The sequence below is a fragment of the Crocuta crocuta genome, unplaced genomic scaffold (genome assembly GCF_008692635.1).
Source record: "Crocuta crocuta isolate KB4526 unplaced genomic scaffold, BGI_CrCroc_1.0 scaffold180, whole genome shotgun sequence".
Lineage (NCBI taxonomy): Eukaryota > Metazoa > Chordata > Mammalia > Carnivora > Hyaenidae > Crocuta > Crocuta crocuta.
This window is the reverse complement of record NW_027527549.1, coordinates 6,448,233-6,472,974: the sequence shown is the minus strand read 5'-3', so window position 1 is coordinate 6,472,974 and position 24,742 is coordinate 6,448,233. Positions and strand designations below refer to the sequence as shown.

General features: G+C 40.9%; 1 protein-coding gene and 1 long non-coding RNA gene across 17 annotated transcripts in view; one reads left to right on the top strand and one right to left on the bottom strand.

Moving 5' to 3' along the window:
* LOC144234341 (myomegalin) overlaps positions 1-24,742 on the bottom strand; it is a 189,231-nt gene that overhangs the window by 71,645 nt on the left and 92,844 nt on the right. For 4 of the 15 annotated variants that reach the window (XM_077767699.1, XM_077767708.1, XM_077767717.1 and 1 more), the window contains exons 1-2: positions 6,973-8,477; positions 136-267 (exon numbers count right to left, since the gene is read on the bottom strand). In XM_077767699.1, the coding sequence (XP_077623825.1) occupies positions 136-267; positions 6,973-8,097 (1,257 nt within the window). In that variant the 5' untranslated portion in view covers positions 8,098-8,477. Of the gene's footprint in view, positions 1-135; positions 268-6,972; positions 8,488-13,962; positions 14,036-24,742 lie in introns of those variants that run through there. The other 11 variants (XM_077767627.1, XM_077767636.1, XM_077767664.1 and 8 more) reach the window with 5 other exon arrangements.
* The window catches only part of LOC144234409 (uncharacterized), a 35,319-nt gene continuing 19,337 nt past the window's right edge, over positions 8,761-24,742 (top strand). For both annotated transcript variants that reach the window (XR_013335942.1, XR_013335938.1), the window contains exons 1-2: positions 8,761-8,894; positions 20,665-20,732. This is a non-coding gene — a long non-coding RNA (uncharacterized LOC144234409). The remainder of the gene's footprint in view (positions 8,895-20,664; positions 20,733-24,742) is intronic.

Genomic DNA, 24,742 nt, shown 5'->3' with positions numbered 1-24,742 from the left:
TGCACACACACACACACACACACACACACACACACACACACACACAGATATTCCTTAGAACAACAGGAATACACAGTTTCCATCTTCCAAGTCCCACTCAGGACCTGTGATCTCCAAGGGCTGGATTCATTGTACCTTGTTGGTGGCCTCTGTTTGCTGGATTTTTTCCTGGAGTTCTGCCAAGTGGGCATCAGATACAGACTGCTGGGTTACAATGGTCTCGTCCGCATTCAGCTTCTGTTGTTTGAGTAACTCTTCAGACATGGGCTAGGGAGCAGCAGCAAGACAAAAACTTCAGTTAAATGTAGCCAACAATAAATACTCTCTTCTACGGTCTCTGGCATCTTTTGGCAGAGGCTTGAAAACCGAAATTGTTGCATGAGTTGGCAGTATGAATTCCTAAGGCAATCCTGTTCCTTATTAAGAGGACTGATTTACTCCCTTCCACATGAGATCCCCAGGTCCTCTCCCTGTCTTTGCCTATGAACTCACACAAACACTACATATTCAGTTAAGACAAATAATTTAGTTTAAAGAAAAGGGAAGATTTAAAAAAGAAAATGTTTATGATGACCAAATACTCACTTTATCCTATTTCCAATCAGGGAATTCAATAAACAAACCTATACCGTCCATAAGAAGAGAAGGGTATGTTTCAACAGCCTTTCTTATAATATGCCTGTTCACGTTATTGGAAAAATGGACAGATTTTGAATATAAACTATACATTATAATATCAATACTAAATTTCCTAAATTTAGTAATTATAGTTATATAAGAGATGTTCTTGTCCTTAGGAAACATGCTTATTTAGTATAAAAACTCATAATATCTGCAAATAATTCTCAGATGGTCCAGGAATAAAAAAATAATGTGTCTATATAGGCAGTGGGAGTGAAACAGCAAATGTAGCAAAATATTAGCAAACGGAGAATCTGGATAAATGTTAGCAATTGGTGAATCTGGGAGTTCTCTGTATTTCTCTTATGACTTCTTTATAAATTTGAGGTTATTTCAAAAAACAGTAAAAACAGAATTAAAAATAAATTTCAACACCCATGGTGGTCTAGGAAGGACGTATGTTTTATAGGAATAGCAATTCACCAAAAAGATTCAGGAGGAAAAAAAAAACACTGCTTACATAATGTGATGATAAATCAGACTAAGATAAACTTATGGAACTGTACCTAATATTCACTATGAGCTAAGGGTACTAAAATAAAATTGCAGGAATTCATTGTGGCATTAAATCCATCTCCTCTCTCCCTGACCCTTCCCTTCCCACTCCCGCCCCCCCAGTCCAGTGAGAAAAAATATAAATCCATTAGGAAGAGAAAAAGACAACTGCTGCTCATTTTCCATTTCCCTCATCTTTTCAAACTCTCGACTACCATCTTCTAGGCAGTGGGGTTAGAGCTTACCTTCAAACCCTTCCTGCCAGCAATGGACTGGAAGTATAAAGATTTCAGGAAAAAAACAACAGTTTTTTAATTCTTCTAATGCTATTTATCATTTTAAAAACATCTCTTAAGTACTGTAATATATAAAGCACTATGGGAGTTGGGAGTAAGGAGCTATATAATAAAGGAACAAGGAAATACACAAGACAGCAGATAGTGACACACCCTATGCTGTAAAATAGAAAAGCACGATAAAGTTACTCTAAGCTGGTTGACCAGTTGCTCTACGTTGGTTACATGGAGATCTGCAGCATAAAAAGCCAGTCCTGCAAAGAGCTACAGAAGAACAATCTAGGCAGCAGGAACAGCTACTGGAAATGACCTAGAGTGGCTATGAGCCTGGGAGAGATCTATGAGGCTAGAGCAGCATTTTCAGATAGAAATGTGATGTGAGCCGTGTATAAACTTAAATTTTTGTAGTAAACTTCGTTGACTGAAGTAAAAAAAAAAATAGGTGAACTTAATTTCAACAAAATATATTATCTGAGCCCATACAGTATATCAAAAGAAATGATCACAGACATGTATTCAATATAATAAGCATCAACAAAGTATTTTACTTCCTTTCAAACCAAGTCTCTGAAATCACGGGTGTCCTTTACACTCATGGCCTATCTCGATTCAGACTAGCCACATGTCAAGTGCTCAACAGCCACATAAGGCTAGTGGCTACCCGGCCGACTAGCACAGGCTCAAGTGTAATGAGCAGAGGACAGGAATACATGATGAGAAGGAAAGGTAGGGGCCAGTACAGAACTTCTACAGCAGGGTGAAGGAGGCTGGATTTCATTCTCATTGCAATGAGAATGGACTGCACTGTTTTTAACAGAAAAGTAATCCAATCATATTTATATTTTAAAAAGGTCACTCTAGCTTTTCTGTGGTGACTGGCCTGGGGAGCACCAGTGGGAACACGGAGACAGAGAGAAGCCTGCTTCAGTACATAGTGTGGGTGAAAGAGAACAGTGGCTGAGAGCGGTAGTAAGGGAGGAGGACAGAACTGGATATATTTGGATATGTTTTGAAAGGTCAGTCAACAGGACTGGAAGGCAGAAGAGGGACAAAGAGAAACGAAGGATAATGACTCTTAGAAAAATTGAGGTGCTTGTTGTTGTGGGTGTAACAGGGAGCTTAGCCCTGAGGCGCTGTGAACTAGGTCACACCCTGGGAGAGGTAACTATGTGAACAGATATTCACAATTCTAACTGATAAATAATTTTATCATTTACTTAATGATAAAACATTCTCTACAAAACCTGGCTTCTCAGCTCCTCAGTGCAAAACAACTTTCCAATAATGTCTATTACAGATATTTTTCAAATTTAAACTATAACAGGAAGAATTAAAGAAAACAGCTGCAAGTTTGAAATGGCAGGGAAAATGTTCCTATTTACCTAAATAAAAAAATTTTTTTTAATGTTTATTCATTTTTGAGAGACAGAGAGTGAGCAGGGGAGGAGCAGAAAGGGAAACAGAATCTGAAAAAAGACTCCAGGCTCTGAACTGTCAGCACAGAGCCTGATGCGGGGCTCAAATCCACAAACTGTGAGATCATGGACCTGAGCCACCCAGGCAACCCCCTGTTTACTTACTTTATTTATTTATTTATTTTAAATATTTTTTATTTATTTCTAGGAGAGAGAGAGAGAGAGAGACAGCGTGAGCAGGGGAGGGTCAGAGAGAGAGGGAGTCACAGACTGAAACAGGCTCCAGGCTCTGAGCTGGCAGTCAGCACAGAGCCCGCCGCGGGGCTCGAACCCACGAACCGCGAGATCATGACCTAAGCCAAAGTCGGACGCTTAACCGACTAAGCCACCCAGGCGCCCCTACTTACTTTAAACCAAAGAATCTCAGAGCTGTGAAGGAAACTTTATAAACTAACCATCTGATCTAATCCCATCTTACATGTGAAGAAATGGAGACTTAGAGAAAGTAATGTCCGAAGTTACACAGGAAATCAGGAAAAGGATTGAGTTAAACCAGATGCACTGAAGTTGGGAATGTATCTTTCCTCTCCATAAGTCCATTGCCTACCATAATGTCTGGAATATTGTAGGGACCAAAAGTTTGTGTTGAATAAGAGAACAAGAGCAGAAACAAACACAAACAGCCCTAATTTCCAGTCCAGTACTCTAATCCTTCGGTGGCTCTTTAGAAATAAGACTAGATGGAGATAGATATTTAATAGAGACATTTCAACAGCAACTTTAAGGCCAAAGAATGCCATAGAATAGTACATGAGTCTGTATCTCATCTGAACCCATCTTGGCCTTAATAATTGTAGGAAATCCCTTATTCTATAACGCACTGACCTAAAGGCTGGAAGATACTTTTTTTCTTCCTTATTCATAACACTTTATTACCGAATAGTCTTAGAAACGTTATTCAATCTTCATCTCAGAAAACTGTCCTTTCAGATAAGTCTGCCAAAACAGCACTTAGCAAGGTCCCCTGACCTTGAGTTAACAGCTCCTAATGAATTCTTGTGACATATCAAATACATAAACCAATCATTTTAAGATGATTTTATAAAGCCTGAAATCAGTAATGCTCGATTTGGCTGAATCACCGCTAATTTCCAGACTGCTGGTTACCAAAATCATATTATAGTAATAATGCAATTTTAAGTTAAGCTGCTTTTGACTCATTTAGGACAAATGCTTTCCAGCGTCAGAAAAGAGAATTGCTTCCAGGCCCTATGTTGCATAATGTAAGACTTCTTGGCTAAAAAGGCAGTTTAGGTCTTCTGGGTTAACAGCATTTTTCTTGGCACCTCCTAGTCCTTACAACAGCAAGTCGTAGATCTTTAACTGCTGTGGTTGTCTGTCCTGTTGTTAGTAAGAGGAGACACACAAGAACCATCAACTAGCATAAAATTAAAGGCGTAATCTCTGACCAGCATCTAATGTTTATTCCTCCCAAAGGGCCTGATCTAGGTTCTGTAACTATACTGTGAGGGGGATCAATTGCCATGGTCACACAGGGGCAGACCCTGGCGTTGTAAGACAACGCAGATCTACTGTTCTTTGAATTTAGATTTGAATTTAGATAGAAAAGGAAACAGCACGAGCCAGGGCTAAAGTGATGTTTACTAAGCAACCACACCCCTCCTATCTTCTAGTTCAGGGGGCATACAATAAAGAAGGAAATTACCAGCTTCAATCTTTCTTTAGATATTTAAACCACCTTGGGTTTTCAGGCATAAATTCTGTGGAAGGCAAAGAAGTCAATTTGCGTAATGCCAAAAAATTAGTAAGCAGGAGAACTACACTGTTGCTATTTTTCTTTAATATAACAAAGAAGAGAAAGGAAAAAAGCAATCAGAAGGAACTCTGATGACAATATTTAAGGGGGCATAGAATGGGGTAGGTGGAGGATTAAACAAAGGAATCAAAATGACCTTTCAGAACAATCCCGGAGAGCAGCTTTTCTTTGTATTTGCAGTGGAATTTAACTAAAGAAACATTTTTTTCTTTCATTTTTTTTCCCTCTCTACAAGCTAAGAACAAAACTACCAGAAGTAATTTACATTTACTCCTGTTCTTTTCACGTTTGTTCAGAGAAACAGACAATGAGCAGTCTGCCTTTGTCCCAGTTAACTCTGGTTCTGACATAAAGCACAGCAGGCTTTAAGACTCCTTAAGGAGCTTAAAAGTCAACTNGGGAGCAAATACACATTGTATTTACAAACACCCTGAGCCCAATTTAATCTTTCTATTTGCACCCACCTCCTTAATTACTGGAGAAAATGGCATCACAGTTAAATGCCATGATTCAAGCTGAATGTTTTCTCCTTCCTCTTGATGTTTTTTATTATCGTACCAACAGTAAAGAATCTAAGCCAGGTAACAGCAGAAAGGTCACACACTACAGTTTTAAAGGTCTATTTTTTCCCCAATGTCCAAATGTAATGAAGTAAAGGGACTTGACCTAAAGATACAGTTACCAGGTAGTTTAAATGTGCTCATTAGGATGACAAATTTCAATGCTCCACTTTAAGAAATGAAAGCAAAGCAGAGCATTAAGCATTTATACAGACAAAAACACATTTTAAAACTTTTTGATATCTATCCTTTTCATAACACTTTATATATGCTGTTTCTGACAGTTTTACGTAAATTTAAAAATATTTCTGCCATTTTTCTGCTAAGTTCTTACTAACACAACTTTTATTTATAATAGAATTATTTTTCAAAAAATTTTAAGTGACAATCAGCAATTTCACCAATTATCAAGCTCTAGATTTCTGGGATGACGATGACTGGGAGCAGGCTTTCCAAAATGCCTTCTAGATTGTCCACTTTTGTAAGGGTATCACTAGATAATCTGTATCAGGTAGAACATGCCAGATGTTTCACAAAATTAACTGAAGTTAGCATCCATGGTTGCTGCAGAAACAAAGTAGCATCTGTCAGGTCCCTGTACATAGCTAAACCTAAAAAGCTGGTATGAAATCAATTGGGCAGAAATGAATAGCTCAAATTAAGATCAGCTGGCATCTTCTAATCACTAAGAAATTCAAGAGTATAATGGATGATGGGGTGTCTGAGGGGCTCAGCCAGTTAAGTGTCCAACTCTTGATTTTGACTCAGGTCAAGATCTCATGGTTTGTTGAGTTCGAGCCCTGCATCAGGCTTTGCACTGACAGTGTGGAACCTGCTTGGGATTCTCTCTGCCCCTACCCTACTCAGGCTCTCTCTCAAAATAAACAAACTTAAAGAAAGAAAAATTTAAAGAGTATAATGGATGAAACTCCTATTGCCCAATAACGGAGGAATCTTTCTTAACGTCAAACATCCTATCCTCTTAACCGAGTTCAGTAGGCAAATGGGCTGCGAACAGTTTTTGCCTTAACGTTTTTAATGACAACACTTGAATTCCCAAGTTTCTTTTATGAACAAGTCATCATTAGCCTTCCAATGACATGTTTATTATTAATATTGCCCAGATAGTATAAGACTTTGGTGGGTTAATAGATTTTCCCCAAACCTTTAGCCTACATTCTAATCAGTCTGAGACATACCTCTGGGATGAAATACTTGATGCTCCAGGGAGAACTAGAAAGCTCCCTTACGGAATGCGAGAAAACATCTGTAAATCTAAATGAAAACATCTATATATCTAAAAATGAAAGCAAAGAAAAAAAAAGAAGAAGAAGTGGGGGACAGAAAAGGAGGGAAGAGGAAAGAGTTTTAGTGCCAGGTGTTAGGATTAAATGTCTTTTTATAGGGTAAAAGTCAATTAGGAATCTCTTTTTGTCTTAAAAGAGCTGTGATTTTGAGAATGAACAGAAAAGCCAACAGATAGATTACAAGGATTGTGAAAAGCACATTCTTTGAGCGTGAATTGTGCGCATACTACAATGGGACACAAGCGAAGGTGCAGCAAACGAGGGCTCAATGATTCGTTTTCTCAGGTGTAGAATATTAACCTTCACCCAGGCAAAAATCACGTGAAGCCTGGGGCCAGCTAACTATAATCAGAAAAACGCTACGTACACCATTTTGTATACCTGGACCCGAAGTGGTAAATAATCTTCACAGAGATCATCCCATAGCTCCTGCAAGTCTGAAATTTCCAAGGGGTAACTCACAGATGTCTTGTCTAGGGGTTTCAAAGACCTGTTAAGGAAACCGGAACTAACACCATCTGTCATGATAGGGCCAGGCCGGGCTGCAGGTGGGCTGGATTTCACCGGAATGGGAAGCTTGCTCCCTCGGGGACTCTGGATGGGTTTATAATCAAGACCTTTAATCATGCTGAGAGCTAGCTCCAGCTTGTGGTTACACATATGCTGTGGAGCCTGTTCTTCTGAACAACAGTCACACTTTGCAAGTTCCTTTGCACTTCTCTCCGTTTCCTCATCCTTTTGTTGCGGGGGACTAGCCTGGACACTTGCATCCAAAGATTCCACAGAGGATCCTGGTGTCCCTTCTTCCATGCTTTCTCCATCTGGGGGTACCTTTGTGCTTGGTAAATCCGGTGGGCCGACCTCAGACAACGCTGGTTCTTCAGTGCAAATGCTGGTGGACCACCTGGTAGAAGGGCCACACGAGATACTTCTGGCCACCTTTCGAGGCACCTTACAAATGGCTTCGTAGTCAGAATCAGCAACCCGCAAAGCTGCACAACCACGGCATCTCCTGGGTCGGTTTCCAGGACCTTCCGAAGCATGGCAGCTGTGGAGCTCCTGAATCTGATCCTCGTTTTCCACCCAACACTCAAACCCTGAATAGGCAAAGTCCTCCTGGAGCAGTGCAGAGTATCTCACGTCAGGTAAGCCGGAAATGTCAACCGTCCCATTCCCTGCCTTGGCTTCCGTGCCAGAGTCATCGTTGTTCTTACGATACATGCTTGCAATGCAGAACTTGAGGCGGTCCTTCTCCAGCAGCAGCTTTTGCAAGCGCTCAATGGAAAGAGCTTCGATCCGGGCAATAACGGTGTCGAATCTATAGATCCGATCAAGCATGAAAGCACACTTGCTGCAAGCAAACTCGGCTTTGCCATCCCGGGAGACATCCTTGCCCAGGACATGCGAAAGCAGAACCTGGAGGTTGAGCTTAGAAGCCGTGTGGAAGATCCAGCGCCGCTGGTTTCCGCACAGCTCCCGGGCACAGATCCTGCAAATCTCCTTCATCTTCTCTCCCAGCAGTAGCCAAGCTTCCCTGAGGCGACTGCTGCTTGGTGTTCATTCACTGGCGCTTGGTGGCGCGGCGTCTCCCTCCTCCGCGGCCTCCGGCGGGCATGGCACAGTTCGGTGGGGTCCCCTCCCTGCAGGGGCGCACCTCGCCCACCCGCGCGCGGGCTCTGGGTACCAGGGTGGGCAGCCCCGCCCCTCGGGAAGGGGGCGGGCGTAAAAACGCCTTAAGGGGATGCTCCGCGACAGCAGCGCAGGCCACGCTCGCCACCAGTCATCTCTCCTCCAGCTGTGCCTCCCGCCAGCCGCCGCGTCCCCAACGTCCTCCCTTTTAGCAGGCTGGGTTCGCAGTACGCGAGCAAGCACCCTGCTGCTGACGCAAAGACCCGGAGATCGGGGATCAGATTTCAAGATGGCGCCAGCGGCTCGGCTCCCGCGGCCGGCGGCGGGTTCCTCTGGGAGCTGTAGTCCGGCGGGCCGCTCCCTGCCCCGCGCATGCGCGGTGGCAAGTGCGTGCCCCCTCGCCCCGAGTCGGGTCGCAGCTCCTCGCGGTGAAACGCGGACAGAATTCGTAGCGGGTACCGGTGGAGAGTAGGACGGTCGCTGGCCGCTGGCAGGCTGCTTTCATCTGCTGAGATTGCACCCGACGAGCGCACCAGTTCTATCGCGGATCCTCCCTCCTGCCTCAGCGGGATGACCCGGAGACCGGCGTGGGGAGGAGAGAGTTGAATCCCCTCCCCCTCTCTCCACGGGTAGCGCCACGTACTCTGGATGGAGCAGCCCGGCAGCGCCACTAGGTACCGCTGCGCGCCGCCTCCCTCCGCCTGAGCCCCACCTCTTCTCCCCTGCCGAGGCTGGGACCGGGATTAAAAGGCCCTGGGGCTACAGCGGCGGGCGGGGAGACAGGGTTGGGAGGTGGCAGTTAGGGCGGATTTAGGAGGCTCAATTCAACCTCTCTTTCGACCATGGGGAGTATCTAGAAAAGAGGTCAAGTGTTTCTCTTCCTTGCGATGTCCGGGGCGGGCCGTCGGTTTAGCGCTGCTGGACGATGTGGCCTTTTTTAGAAAAGAAATCAAGAGAGGACACAAAGCAGTCATCTGAGAAAGAGTCCAGCCAATGCCACGTGAATGCAGCTGGTGAACCCAGACTTTTAAGAATGGGCTTTTTCAAGAATGTAGACTCCTGAGAAGAGATTACCATCACCAAATTCTCTTTCAGGTTCAGGTGGACTGCAGCCCCTATTTAGGGGACGGGGCGGGTACACAAACTTTAGAATGAAAGACCTAGCTTCTTCGAGCAAGAGTACAGAGCGTCAGGGAGTGCTGATCCCTGCAGAATTAGGGCTGAGAATTTCACCAGCTTCAGTTAGTACCCTGTCTTATTCAACAATATACCGTTGTTACCTCACCCTTGGGTACAGAACTTACAGTGCGCACAAACAGTGGAGCGACGCTGGAGCTCCGAGCAGGAGGTGGTAACTTGCACGTTTAATAAAGAATTCCTTGTTAGCTTAAAAGTCACTGCAGTCACCGGCCAGGAAGAAAACCAGCCCCAGCAATCACCTGGAGGCCCCCAAGGGCAGGACCATTCCCAGTTACAAAAATGCTAAATTTCACAGGCTTGACCTTGTGAGAGGTTAAGGGCAGCAACAGTTTTAAGTATTTCTGAACCTCGTCTCCAGGACAGAGCCCATAACTGCTAATAAAAACTCAGAATAAGCCTCCAAACTTCTTATGGGGAATTAAATGAGATGATTTAGAAGTGTTTTAACAGTGCTTTGGTCTTGAGATAATAGCTTAGGCTGTTATTTCAATATTATAATAATGGAAATATTTTGAGATAATTTTAAAACTTAATGGGGCTCTGCACATGTAAGACTGTATTGTCTTACATGTGCAGAGGACAGTCCTTTGATGTGTGAGTTTGGAGGAGCTATAGAACTTTGCATATGCCATTTCACCTAAAATATGCATGTTCTGGCCCTAAAACCAAGAGTGCAAAATAGACTTCCAAGTAAAACTCACTTGGAGGGTTGTTTTTTTTGCCTGCCTCTGGGTATATGAGCTTCAAAGTCAAAAGAAAGTAACTTAACAATCTTTGGGATCTGTAGTGATCTAGAGAGAAGCCAGGAGTTTCTGGACCCCCTCTCCCCCCAACAGCCTGCCTGCCAGGACTATACCCTGTTGAACGCAGAGGTCCATAAAAGTACAAATTAAGACGTTAATCTAGTCCTCATCTTTGATTGTCAACACAAGCCACAATTTCCTTCTGGGGAAAACACTCATGAAACAAAGTAACTGGTGGCTCAGTTGGCTAGGTGGCCAGCTTTGGGTCAAGTCATGATCTCATGGTATGTGAGTTCAAGCCGCACATGGGGCTCTTTGCAGTCAGCGCAGAGCCTGCTTTGGATCCTCTGTCTTCTTCTCTCTCTCAAAATAAACAAACATTGAAAAAGAAACAAAGTAGTTAATGAAACAAAGTGCTTTTCTGGAGTAAATTAAATAATACTTTGTATTGTTTTCTTTAGTAAGATTCTGCATCTGACGGATAGTCTCTAAACTTTAACGACAATTTATAAGTACCTTGGTGTAGAAGTGCGAACCAGTGTAAATGGAGAAAAGGCAATGTATCATCGAAGATTAGAGGTTTGCTGTATGTAAGATCAACATACAGGGAGCTATACATATCTAGGCTTCCGACAACAGATAGGAATAAATCCACTCAACAATCAGAAAATTTGAAGATCGCACTCTATTCACGCCTAGAAAAAATATTTAAAAACCATTATTTTGAAGTGGAGAGCAAACTATATAATACTAGAACTGGTCCTAATGTGATCATTTGCTATTATATAATTTCATCCCAACTAAAAGATCACTGGTGTATAGATAACAAAACTTGAACATAAAAATAAAGAAATAAAACTTAGGGGGCACCTGGGTGGTTGAGTCAATTAGGCATTTGACTTCATCTCAGGTCATGATCTCACAGTTCATGGGTTCGAGCCCCAGTTTGGGCTCTGTGAGGACAGCTCAGAGCCTGGAACCTGCTTTGGATTCTGTGTCTCCCTCTCTCTCTGCCCCTCCCCCACTCACACTTTGTGTCTCTCTCTCTCAAAAATAAACATTAAAAATTTTTTTAATAAAGAAAAACTTAGAAAAATCATGTGATAATAAATTCAGCACTTCATGGTCCTTATAAATATCATCTTGGTAAAAATTTTGTATTTAGTTAACACCAGCTACCTATGAGAAAAGAAGTAAAATTGGCGTTTGAATAGGAAAATTTACTTTTTTGATATATATTGTGTTGTTTGAATTTTTGGAAATAAATGTGTATTCATGTATAATTTAAAAATCTTTTAATTAGAAAATATTCTAAACTAAGACTTGTGCTTATTTAACACACTAACATCAGAATCAAAGTAGTAAAACTTGAATCTAAAATGAGAATTTTTGTACTATATATAATAACTATAATATATGTGGACAACTTACATAAATAAAGATTCAAAGAGAATATACAAGTTATTAAATGGTGATTATGTCTGGAGAGTGGAATTATGGATACTTATTTTCTTCCTCCCTCATTTGTAGTCTATAATTTTCTATATTCAGCATAAATTGCTTTTGTGACAAGATAAAATTGTTACTAAAAATAGGTAAGATAAGCACATTTTGATATATTTGTACAATACTAATCAGGAATTAAAAAAACAACTGATACCCACAACATGAATGAATCTCAAAAACATGTTAAGTGAAACAAGCCATATACAAGTCAGTATATTCTGTGATTCCATTTAGTTTAAGTCTAACAACAAGAAAAATTGAAACCATAGTGATAGAAGTGCAGAAAGTGGTTATAAGGGATGAGACAGTAAGAATTGATTGTCAAGGGGCACAAAGGAATTTTCTGGGGTGATGAAAATGTTCTCTATCTTGTTTTGGGTGATGATTACATGGATGTGTACAATTCTCAGAGTTCATTGAACTGAATGCCTAGATCTATAGATTTTATGTGGTAAAATAGTTCAGTAAAAAGGAGGAACTAAATATAAAATATGTATTACCTATAAACTTTTAATCTGAGATTTCTTTGGTAGGAAGTAACCTCTACTTTATCGTAAGAGCTTTGAAAATTGGGAAGATAAAATATAGCCTAGAAATAAATTCTATAAAAAGCCCAACTGCAAATTCAGATCTTTATAGTTTCTATCATATGAACTTTGAAAAATATTATTTTATATGCATGTGTACACCACACATATATGATTGAAGGAAGGCATTCTGTTAAAGTGAGTGTTAGGGCTTCTGAGATGATTTGGAATAGGATAATTATTTCTAAAACTTATCAAAGTTATATAATAAAGGAATCTGAGAAGAGGTTTCATATTATGATAAGCTAGTATGAATTAATTTTATATATCTGCAGTTTGCCCTCAAAATGCATTGGCAAATGTATTTACAGCCCTTAATACCTATATGCCCTAGTGAAATCATTTACAGCTGCCCTTAATTTCCCAATCTATGAAGTAAACACATTGAGGGGCTCCTGGGTGGCTCAGTCAGTTAGGCGTCTGACTTCAGCTCAGGTCATGAACTCACGGTTTGTGGGTTCGAGCCCCACGTCGGGCTTTGTGCTGACAGCCAGCTCAGAGCCTGGAGCCTGCTTCAGATTGTGTGTGTGTCTCTCTCTGACCCTCCCCTGCTCACGCTGTCTCTCTCTCTCTCAGAAATAAGTAAAAACATTAAAAATTAAAAATAAACACGTAGAATTTAAACAATAGTTTTCAACCTCTGGATTGCATTAGAATCCCCTGGAGGGCGTGATAAAACAGATTGCTGGGACCCACCTCCTAGAGTTTCTCATTCAGTTGGCCTGGAGTGGGGCCCAAGAATTTGCATTCCTAACAAATTCCGGATAGAGCTGAGGCTGCTGTCTGGGAATCACACTTTGAAAACCACTGAATTAGAACCATCCCAAACTGTATTCAGAAAAATCTCAATCCAAAGATCAGAAGTTCTGCAGATAAATGGAAAAACCTACCAATGAAGAACTACTTACAAGCTGTTGAATTTAGAGAACTATATTCGCATTTGAAACAAAATTCCTAAGTAGTAATATGGCAGAGATCTTTTGCACCATCTCTATTTTGATCTCTAGATTTGCGGGCCTGGGAAGTATCTCTTGGAGCCATTGCCACTTTGTAACTCCTATGTTGTAGTGCTTCTAAGACCTAATTCTGGGCTGGTAAGGTGTTTCCAAGAGAATCAGAAAGGAGAAAATCCCCATGTCCCAAACAGTTGTCTTAGGTTTCATTGCTCTAATTATGACATTGGAAATAGCTCTTCTAATTATTAAAAACTATGCCAAAAAAAAAAAAAAGTGATTCTGGCAGAGAAGTTAAAGCAGATGAGGAAATGCAAGAATATCAAAGAAAAGCCAGTTAGTATTTATGGTAACACAAGCGTGTACATGATTTCCCTGTGTTGGCTGGAAATCGTTAAGAAGCCACAAGCAATCATGCTTTGCATTAATTAAAAACACAACATTTTGGGGGCACGTGGGTTGCTCAGTTGGTTAAGTGGTTCAGGTCATGATCTCAGGGTTCGTGGGTTCGAGCCCCGTGTCAGTTTCTGTGCTGACAGCTGGGAACCTGGAGCCTGCTTCAGATTTTGTGTCTTCCTCTCTCTGCCTCTCCTCTGCTCGTGCATGCTCTCTCTCTCTCAAGAATAAATAAACATTAGTAGGGGCGCCCGGGTGGCTTAGTCGGTTAAGCGTCCGACTTTCACTCAGGTCATGATCTCGCAGTTCGTGGGTTCGAGCCCCGCGTCGGGCTCTGTGCTGACTGCCAGCTCAGAGCCTGGAGCATGTTTCAGAGTCTGTTATTCCCTCTCTCTCTGACCCTCCCCTGCTCATGCTGTCTTTCTCTCTCCTAGAAATAAACAAAATAAATAAATAAATAAACATTAATATCGTCATCAGCAGAATCCATCTTGAAATACTAAACAGTCTTTCAGATTAAGTTATTAAATACCTATAGCTGTTTAAGTGAATTTTAAAGTATTTAAGTTAATCAGCTAATGAGCAAGAATCTGTGCAAACTCAGTATATCTTTTCTGTCTTCAGTGAACTTTTAGTTTAGTTGAAGGAGAGAAAATGTGCATGCTAAAATTAGTACAATTGATTGGTAAATGAAATGGTACTGACAAATTCCATGTGAGTGCAGAAAAAGTTGAGACTGGTATGGGCTGATATAGTTGAAGGGGACAGGAGTGGCACTTGAGTTGGGTTCTGGGTTGGGACTCCCGAAAAAGAAAAGAGCATTATCAATGGTCTTAGAAGTGGGTCAGATACAGTGCTAGACTATAGGGAAATGTTGGAGATCTCAACCGACATCAGAATGGCCTGGTTCATTCCTACTTTATAGAACTTATCCTCTATAAATGCTCATTTAAAGAACATATATGAAGAGCCAACTGTAAGCCAGACACTATGCTGTGATGCTATGGAAGTCTTGGCAACTAGAGTTTTTTTTTTTTTTTTTTTAATGTTTACTTATTTTTGAGAGAGAGCATGAGCAGGGGAGGGTTGGGGGTGGGGGGTGTGGACAGAAAATCCGAAGCAGACTCTGAGCTGACAGCAGCGAGACTGATGTGGCGCTCAGACTCACAAACCATGAGATTGTGACCTGAGCTGAAGTCGGACACTCAACCGACTGAGCCACCCAGGTTCCCCTTGGCAACTAGAATTTAATGTTTGGCAAAGGCAAAAGAATTTGGACTTAATGTTATGGACTTGGTCAGAGAATGGCATGGTGAAAAATTCATTTTAGGAAGATTAGCCAGGCAACAGGATCGATTGGAATTTCAGGGAGAGATTTTGGGATGGTTATAGGAAGACCTGCTAAAAAGCCATTGCAGTTATTCATATGTGAGGTAACGTAAAAAGTCTGGTGTAGAAAAGGAAAGAAAGGGGCACCTGAGTGGCTTAGTTGGTTAAGTATCCAACTCTTGATTTCAGCTCACATCATTTGTTTGTGAGATCAAGCCCCCCACGTCAGCCTCTGTGCTGACAGTGAGGAGTCTGCTTGAGATTCTCTCTCCCCCTCTCTCTGCCCATCCCCTATTTGTGCTCTCTCAAAATAAACAAACTTTAAAAAAAGAAATGTAAGAAAAGCGGTAAATGAGAATCCTTTAAAAAAATTTTTTTTTTTAAAAATTTCTAGGAGAGAGAGAGAGAGACAGCGTGAGCAGGGGAGGGTCAGAGAGAGAGGGAGTCACAGACTGAAATAGGCTCCAGGCTCTGAGCTGGCAGTCAGCACAGAGCCCGACGCGGGGCCCGAACCACGAACCGCGAGATCATGACCTAAGTGAAAGTCGGATGCTTAACCGACTAAGCCACCCAGGCGCCCCAATGAGAATCCTTTTAAAGGGCTCTACAGCAGACTTGATATATCCATAGAGAGGATGAAGGAAAAGAAAGTTGGTTAAAGATGGGAGATAAGGGTTTTTGTCTCAAAGACTAGTAGAAAACATGGTCTAAATGAATAGAAATGTGAGAGTTGAGCCCATCTGTAAAAAGATAATGAAAAATTGGATTAGGAACATGCTGAGTTTAGGTGACTGAGAAAACGAAGTGAAAAATAAGTGGGGCTTTTCTGCAATCAAAGCACAGGTGAGCTGAGGACAGGTATTCAAGAATGAGAGGGATGGTTAACACTGTCAAAAGCTAGACAGAGATCAGCAGGAGGGATAAGGTCAGGCATATCATTTTCTGTAGCTGGGTGGACTTGTAAACTTCCAAGCTGTTGCCTTTAACTCCTCAGAATCCTTCCCTATCAAGCTAAACACTAAACTGGGATCCTTTTTCTGAACATCTCTAGCATATTCAGAAATGTTGCTTTGCATTTTCACTACATTTTCTATTTTTGGTTCTTGAAACCTGAAACTTGAACAATGTCACATAGGCTTAGAAGCTTACCCGCCTCTAATCATCCTTCATACTGTTACCAGAACATTCACAGTAAAGATCCATTACCTATCCATTGTCTATTACCTAGAGGATGAAGTCCAAACCCCTCAGCTTGGGATATCAATATCTCTACAGAAAGATTCTAATCTACTTTTCAGCTTCTCATACTCCTTTCCCAATCATGGTGACAGGATATAAATTGTGTTGTTGCCTGCATGCCCTGACTGCCTCTTCTAATCTGATGGTCAGGCACTTAGCATTTAATTAACTCAGGAATTTTTGCAGAGCAAAGAGCAGAGGCTGAAGTCAAATGCATTTCCCGACTTTAATAAAATTCTAAACCAATTGAGAAGATTAAGCCAGGTGTCCCAGTGGGGAAGAGAGGAAAAAGAAATGTCTTTGAGGGCAACAGAAAAGGAGAGGGTCGGATTTCACCAGATCAGGAGGCTGGGATCAGAGAGTAACAGGGACCCACCTCCGTCCCATATTAGTGCCCCCAGGGAAGCAGCAGGGGGTTGGGGGGGGAGTGACTTAGAGAAGCTAGACTCTAGGTCAAGGGGTTCTGGCTCCATAAAAGACTACTACAACAAGCTGTTAGAGTTGGCAGAGAACCTTGCTGGGGCAGGGGTACTTCAGTAGTGGACCAATGGGAAGAGTAACCCCTTGATGCTCTGGCACCTGATAAAACCTGGGAACCTTCACCTTAACATAACTGAGAGCGTGGGGAGGAATATGTACTAAATGGATGAAACTGAATTAGCCTGGTTAGGACCAGGACTCAGGGTAACATGAAATGGATTTAAAGAAAGTAAAGGAATATGATATTTCCTGCATAACCCAATTTGTGAGCCAAGAGTCATACCCACTTCAAACCTTCATTGGTGTTCATTGGGGCTCAGTCCTAGACCTTTTCACCTCCCTATTTTTATTCTCTTTCAATATCATCTTATCCTTTCCCATCTTTATACCAGTAACTTTACATTTATATCTTATCCCAAAATTTTCCTCTGAGTTCAACTCTGAAATAGCCAACTACATTATTTGTATCTGCAAATGATGTGTCAGAGATGCCTCAAAATTACCATAATCCCCTAACCTATAAAATCCCCACTCATTCCTCCTAATTCTCTATTAGAGGTAAACAATCTATGAACTGTGGGCTAAATTCATCCCCTACCTGTTTTTTTGTAAATAAAGTTTTATTGGAATAGCCATGCCAATTCATTTGTGTATGGCTATTTTTGTGCTACAGTGGCAGAAACCTTATGGCCTGCAGTATCTAAATTATTTATTATCTGGCCTTTTACAGAGGAAAGTTGGCTAATCCCTGCTCTTTTTTTTCTTCAAAGTCCTTATTATAATTTACAATTAGCTATTTATTTGGTTACTTGGTAATTTATCTCCCTTAATAGATGCAAGCTCCTTAAGGAGAAGGACCCTGCCTTTTTTTTTTTTTTAATTTAAGCTTATTTATTTTGAGAGAGACAGAGAAAGAGAGAGCGTGAGTGGGGAGGAGTATAGAGAGAATAAGAGAGAGAATCCCAAGCAGACTTTGCACTGTCAGCGTAAAGCCCAACACAGGGCTTGAACCCGTGAACCGCAAGACCATGACCTGAGCTGAAACCAAGAGTTGGACGCTTAACCAACTGAGCCACCCAAGCACTCCTCTGCCTTTCTTCTAAGTATTTTAAAAATATTTACTACTGAAATATAGTTGACATGCAATGTTGTATTATTCCAGGTGTACAATATGGTGATTCAACAATTCTATACATTATTCAATGCTCACAATAATCAGTATAGTCACCATCTGTCACCATACAACATCATTACAATATTATTGACTACCTTCCCTATGCCATACTTTTCATCTCTGTGGTTCACTTATTTTATAACTAGAAGTTTATACTTCTTAATCTCCTTCACTTGTTTTGCCATCCTCTCACCTCCCTAACTTGGCAGCCACCAAATGTTTTCTGTATTTTTTAGTCTGTTTTTTTTTTAATTTTATTTTCTAGATTCCACATATATGTGAAATCATATGGTACTTGTCTTTCTCTGTCTGACTCATTTCCTTTTTTTCCCCTAAGGTTTATTTATTTTTGAGAGAGACAGAGCATGAGTGGGGGAAGGACAGAGAGTGAAACAGAATGTGAAGCAGACTCCCTGATGCGGGATCTCACAAGCTGTGAGATCATGACCTGAACCAAAGTCGGATGCTAAACCAACTGAGCCACCCAGACGCCCCTGTCTGACTCATTTCATGTAGCATAAAACCCTCTAGGTTCATTCTTTTTTTATGGCTGAGTAATAGTCCATTGTATATATATGCTGCATCCTCTTTACTCAATCATCTATCGATGGACATATGGGTGGCTTCCATATCTGGGCTAGTGTAAATAATGCTGCAATAAATGTAGAGATCTTTTTGAGTTAGTGTTTTTGTTTTCTTTGGGTAAATATCCAATAGTGGAATTACTGTGTCATATGGTAACTCAATTTTTAATTTTTTGAGGATTATACTGTTTCCTACAGTGGCCGCAGCAGCCTGCATTCCCAACAACAGTGTGCAAGGGTTCCTTTATCTCCACATCTTCACCTGCCAACACTCGTTATTTCTTGTGTTTTTGATTTTAGACATTTTGATTTTGATTTTAGACATTCTGACAAGTGTGAGGTGATATCTCACTGTGGTTTTGATTTCCATTTCCCTGATATTAGTGATGTTGGGTATCTTTTCCTGTGTCTGTTGGCCTTCTGTCTTCTTTGGGAAAATATCTATTTAGGTCTATTTAGGTCCTCTGTCCATTTTTTAATTGGATTATTTGGAGGTTCCTGGTGTTGAGTCGTATAAGTTCCTTATGTATTTTAGATATTTACTCCTTATTAAATATATTGTTTATATATACCCATTCAGTAGGTTGATGTTTTGTTTTGTTGATGGTTTCCTTTGCTGTGACAAAAGCTTTTTATTTTGGTGTTGTCCCGATAATTTAATTTTGTTTTTGTTTCCCTTGCGTGAGGAGACATATCTAGGAAAATGTTTTTAAGGCCAAAGTCAAAGAGATGACTACGTATGTTGTCTTCTAGGTTTTTTTCTTTTTATGGTTTCAGGTCTCACATTTAGGTCTTTAACCTCCTTTGTGTTTATTTTTGTATATGGTATAATAAAGTGGTTCAGTTTCATTCTTTTGTGTGTAGCTGTCCAGTTTTCCCAGCACCATTTAGTAAAAATACTGTCTTTTCCCCACTGTATATTCTTGCCTACTTTGTCATAAATTATTTGGACTCTCTATTCTGTTCCATCAATCTAGGTGTCTACTTTTGTGCCAGTACCATACTATTTTGATCACAGTATAGCTTTGTAATATATCTTGAAATCTAGGATTGTGATACTTCTAGCTTTTTCTTTTCTTTTTTTTATGTTTTATATTTATTTCTAGGAGAGAGAGAGAGACAGCATGAGCAGGGGAGGGTCAGAGAGAGAGGGAGACACAGAATCTGAAACAGGCTCCAGGCTCTGAGCTGGCAGTCAGCACAGAGCCCGAAGCAGGGCTCGAACCCACGAACCGCGAGGTCATGACCTAAGTGAAAGTCGGATGCTTAACCGACTAAGCCACCCAGGCGCCCCTAGCTTTTTCTTTTTTTAAGTTTATTTATTTTGAGAGAGCGCAAGTGAGTGCCAGCGGGGAAAGGGCAGAGAGGGAGAGGGAGAAAGAGAATCCCAGGCAGCCCAATGCAGGGCTTGATCCCACAACTGTGAGATCATGACCTGAGCCGATATCTATCAAGAGTCAGACATTCAACCAACCCAGGCGCCCCTGTTTATCTTTTCAAATCTACTTTGGCGACTCAGGATCTTTTGTGATTCTATACAAATTTTAAGATTACTTGTTCTCATTCTGTGAAAAAATGTTGTTGGTATTTTGATAGAGATTGCATTAATACAATTCAATGGTTAGTATGGATATTTTAACAATACTGGTTCTTCCAGTCCATAAGCATGGAATATCTTTCCATTGTGTCACCTTCAATTTCCTTCATCAATGTCTTATATAGTTTTTAGAGTACAGTTCTTTCACCTCTTTGGTTAAATTTATTTCTTGGTGGGGTGCATGGGTGGCTCAGTTGGTTAAGCATCCAACTCTTGATTTTGACTCAGGTCATGATCTCACAGTTTGTGAGATGGATCCCGTATTGGGCTCTGTGTGGAAGGCATGAAGCCTACTTGGGATTCTCTCTCTTCTTCTCTCTCTCCTTCTCCCCCCTGCCCTCCAGATAAATAAATAAACATTTAAAGATTTATTTCTTGGTGTTATTATTTTTGGTACAATTATATATAGGATTGTTTTCTTAATTTCTCTTTCTGCTACTTCATTATTGGTGTATAAAAACTCAACAGATTTCTGTATATTAATTTTTTATCCTGCAACTTTACTGAATTCATTGATCAGTTCTAATAGTTTTTTGGTAGAATCTTTAGGGTTTTCTATACATATTATCATGTCACCTGCAAGTAGTGAAAGTTTCACTCTTCCTTACCAATTAGATGCCTTTCATTTCTTTTTCTTGTCTGACTGCTATACCTAGGACTTCCAATACTACACTGAATAGAAGTGGCGGCAGTGGACATCCTTGTCTTGTTCCTGATGTTAGAGGTAAAGCTCTCTGTTTTTCACCATTGAATATGATGTTAGCTGTGGGCTCTTCATATATGGCCTTTATTATGTTCCCTCTAAACTTACTTTGTTGAAAGTTTTTATCATGAATGGGTGTACTTTGTCAAATGCTTTTTCTGCATCTATTAAGATGATCATATGGTTTGTAATCCTTTTTCTTGTTAATGTGACATATCACACTGATTGATTTGCAAATATTAAAACCACTCTTGCATCCTGGAATAACCCCATTTGATGGTGATGAATGATTTGTTTTAATTTTTTTAATGTTTATTTATTTTTGAGAGAGAGAGGGAGTGAGGGAAGGGAGTGGGAGACATAGAATCTGAAGCAGGCTCCAGGGTCTGAGCTGTCAGCGCAGGGCCTGATGTGGGGCTCGAATCCATGGGTTGTGAGATCATGACCTATGTTGGAGTTTGACACACAACTGACTGAGCCACCCAGGAGCCCCATGAATGATTTTTTTAAATGTACTGTTTGATTCACTTTGCTAATATTTTCTTGAGGATTTTTGCATCCATGTTCATCAGAGATAATGGCCTATAGTTGTTTTCTTTGTTTTGCTTTTTGTGTTTTTTGTAGTGTGTTTATCTGGTTTTGGTATCAGGGTAATGCTGGCCTCGCAAGAATGAATGGAAGGATATCTTCCTTTTCTGTATTTTGAAATAGTTTGAGAAAAGGAATTAACTCTTCTTTAAACATTGGTTAGCATTCATCTGTGACACCATCTGGTCCTGGATTTTTGTTTGTTGGGAGTTTTTTTTGTTTGTTTGTTTTTTTGTTTTTTTTTGCTGGTTCAATTTACTTGCTATTAATTGGTCTATTCAAATTTTCTATTTCTTCCTGCTTCAGGTTTGGAAGGTTATATGTTTCTAGGAATTTATCCATTTCTTCGAGGCCGCCCAATCTGTTGGCATAAATATTTCAAAATAGTCAAGAAAATCCTTTGTATTTCTGTGGTATCAGTTGTTATTTTCCTTCTTTTTGATTTTTTTTTTTTTGAGTCCTTTGTCTCTTTCCTCCTCTCCCTCCTTCTTCCACTCTTACAGGCACGCACATGCTCTCTCTCTCTCTCTTTTTTTGGATAAGTCTGGCTAAATGTTTATCAGTTTTGTTTACCTTTTCAAAGAAGCAGCTCTTGGTTTCCTTGATCTGTTCCATTGTTTCTTTTGAGATACTCTGAATAGTAAACAATCACTGAACAACTAAATGAATGAACGAATGCCTTTCCTTTTCATCTCCTCTTAAAACCATACCCACTTTTACAGATCAGAATCTTTACCGCCTACCCCAGTCCCTAATGATTTCTTCTTTCTCTACTGCTTTGTATTTTGTTCCCATTAGTGGCTTTCTTACCTTCCAATTAGACTATAATCTCTAGAAGGCAGAGGCTAAACCTTACATATCTTTGTGTTCTTTTTCCTTCACATGATAGTACTTGTAAGTGCTCAAGATATATTTTTGATGAAATCCCTTCTTTTTCCACCTCTGTTGCTGCTCTAAAGGGTCAGGGTCAGGACTCTGATGGCCTTAGATGAGGAGGCCTGTTTTTGAGACTTGTTACCAGTGAAGGGTGTGTCTGGGAGACAGTGGGGTTGAATGAGGATTTATAAATGAGCCTCTACCTCCAACGTTCATCAGCTTAAGAAGAGGATACAGAAAAGCTCCTCGGAAAAAGATCTTATATGAAGTTGGCTGGAGCTGCCTGAGCTACTGATCCCCGCAAGGTTTTCAGTGTCTTCCTTGAGCATTTAGAGCGTGTTCTTGCCTTAACCTCCATGTCAGATCTTTCCATGGTAACGTTGGAATGTCTGCTATTTTAAGAAATACGCCTCACTGCATGCAGTGCTATTTACATTAGGTTCCAAACGAGGCATAAATGCAATGGCTTGACTATCTGCTGATTCATGTGAGTGGGAAGGTCCTGACTGCTTAATGGCTGCCTCACCCTAATTCTGTTGTCCTGTTTCACTTTCTAGGGCAACCACGCTGAAGTTACACATTAATAAATATTGTTTATATTACGCTGGGGGAAAACTGGAGAATAAAAACATGAAATAAAATAAGAATTCTTCCAGGTTTTCCTTTGCAACTACATCATTTCCCCTTGCCTTCACACCTTCCACGTCCGGTTTCATTTAAAAGGTTGTTTAGGGGCATCTGGGTGGCTCAGTCAGTTAAGCGTCCACTTTGGCTCAGGTCATGATCTTGTGATTTGTGAGTTTGAGCCCCAATCTGGAGCCTGCTGCGGATTCTGTGTCTCCCTCTCTCTCTGTCCCTCCCCCACTCTTATTCTCTCTCAAAAATAAATAAATTTTAAAAAGTTTTTTAAAATAAAAAATAAAAGTTCTTTAAAATGAAGCTTTTACTAATCTGTAGAAGGGAAAAATAACTGGAAGTAGTGCCAACTTTTCAGGTCTTTCATCTGCAGCTTCATGAAAACACGAAGGAAAAGAAAACTACTTTGTAAACTTCACTGTATTAGGTTTTCTTTTTACTAAAAAAGATGCAGACCAGTTGCATGGCAGCCACATTAAAAAGCTTCTGAATACCCTGATCACAACAACATGCTCTCCATCTGAATGGACACGGAGGATTGGAAACAAACACAGAGTGATGTCAATCAGTGGTGTGTCAAGTTGATAGCTTTTCTGTTGTTCTACGGAGTTTTTACATGGTCAAAGTTCATAAGCAGTGTGTAAGCGCCACTAAAATGGATGCTGTACAACATTTTGGTGTGACAGAAAAGGAAAACACCTGAGGGATGGTAAAATCAGTTAAATAAATAATCTTTATCAAAACTTCTGTCTTCAGTTGAGGGAAGGAAGGCTCCAAAGTGAAACTTCCTGTTCTCAGAGATTACACCTGGTCCAGACTTTCATACTGACATCACATGAGAAGTACTGACCTATGAGAAATGGGGTAAGGGGAGTGTTTTCGCTTTGACAACTCAGACCTAGATGTGTGCTGTCTGTGAGCTCTCCTTCTTCCAAAGCCCAGCCGTGGTATTCTCGGCTGTGAAGGGTCAGGGGAGGGGGAGGAAGCGAGTCCTTCGCCAGAACTCTAGGGATGGCTTTGCTGGAGAGGAGGGAAATCTTTGGCCTCTGCCTCACTTAGGAAGTGAACTTGAGCCTTCCACGTTGTGGGGGTGTGGCTCCTGTGGTGCGAGGTGGCGTGGCAGACAAAGGGTAGAGGGTAATACAGTGGAACTAAGAGGCGGCTACTGCAGGCATACAAGGACGACACCCACAGCAGAGGCCTAGGTGTCACCGACAGCAAGAGTTGCCATGCATTACTATAGACAGAGGGGGGAGACAAAGTACTTTATAACTGGTTTTATAAGGTTCTTTGCCCCTGTCTAATTCATGAATGGACTAGACGAAGCAGTTAGCAGCTGTGTCAAATCATGAGTCGCTACCTCATGAGATGACATCAATTATCTGCTCAGTCAACCTTCAGCCTATACAGCCGTTTTGCTTAACTTCTTTTTTAATTCTCTGTTACCTATAACGTGAAGTCCTTAGCTTGACACCTATGGGATGTTCTAGTTATGTATTTCATCACTCTCTAATGCTTAGCATGTATTTTATTTTTAATGTTTGTTTATTTTTGGAGAGACAGACAGAGACAGAGCATGAGTTGGGGAGGGGCAGAGAGAGAGGGAGACATAGAATCCAAAGCAGGTTCCAGGCTCTGAGCTGTCAGCACAGAACCCAACTCAGGGCTCGAACCCACAAACCGTGAGATCACGACCTGAGGGGAAGTCGGCCACTTAACCGACTGAGCCACTAAGGTGTCCCTAATGCTTAGGATGTATTTGAGTAATTACCAATTACTCCCAATTTTCTTAACTATGGTCCACATTACTGTATATATTGTTCCTGACTAAAATGCACTTCTGTTTTCTGCCTGGTATACTCAGCCCTTCGGGCCCAGGCCAAGGGTAACTTCCAGGTGAGGCTTTCTTTGACTTTCAAAGGTAGAGTTAA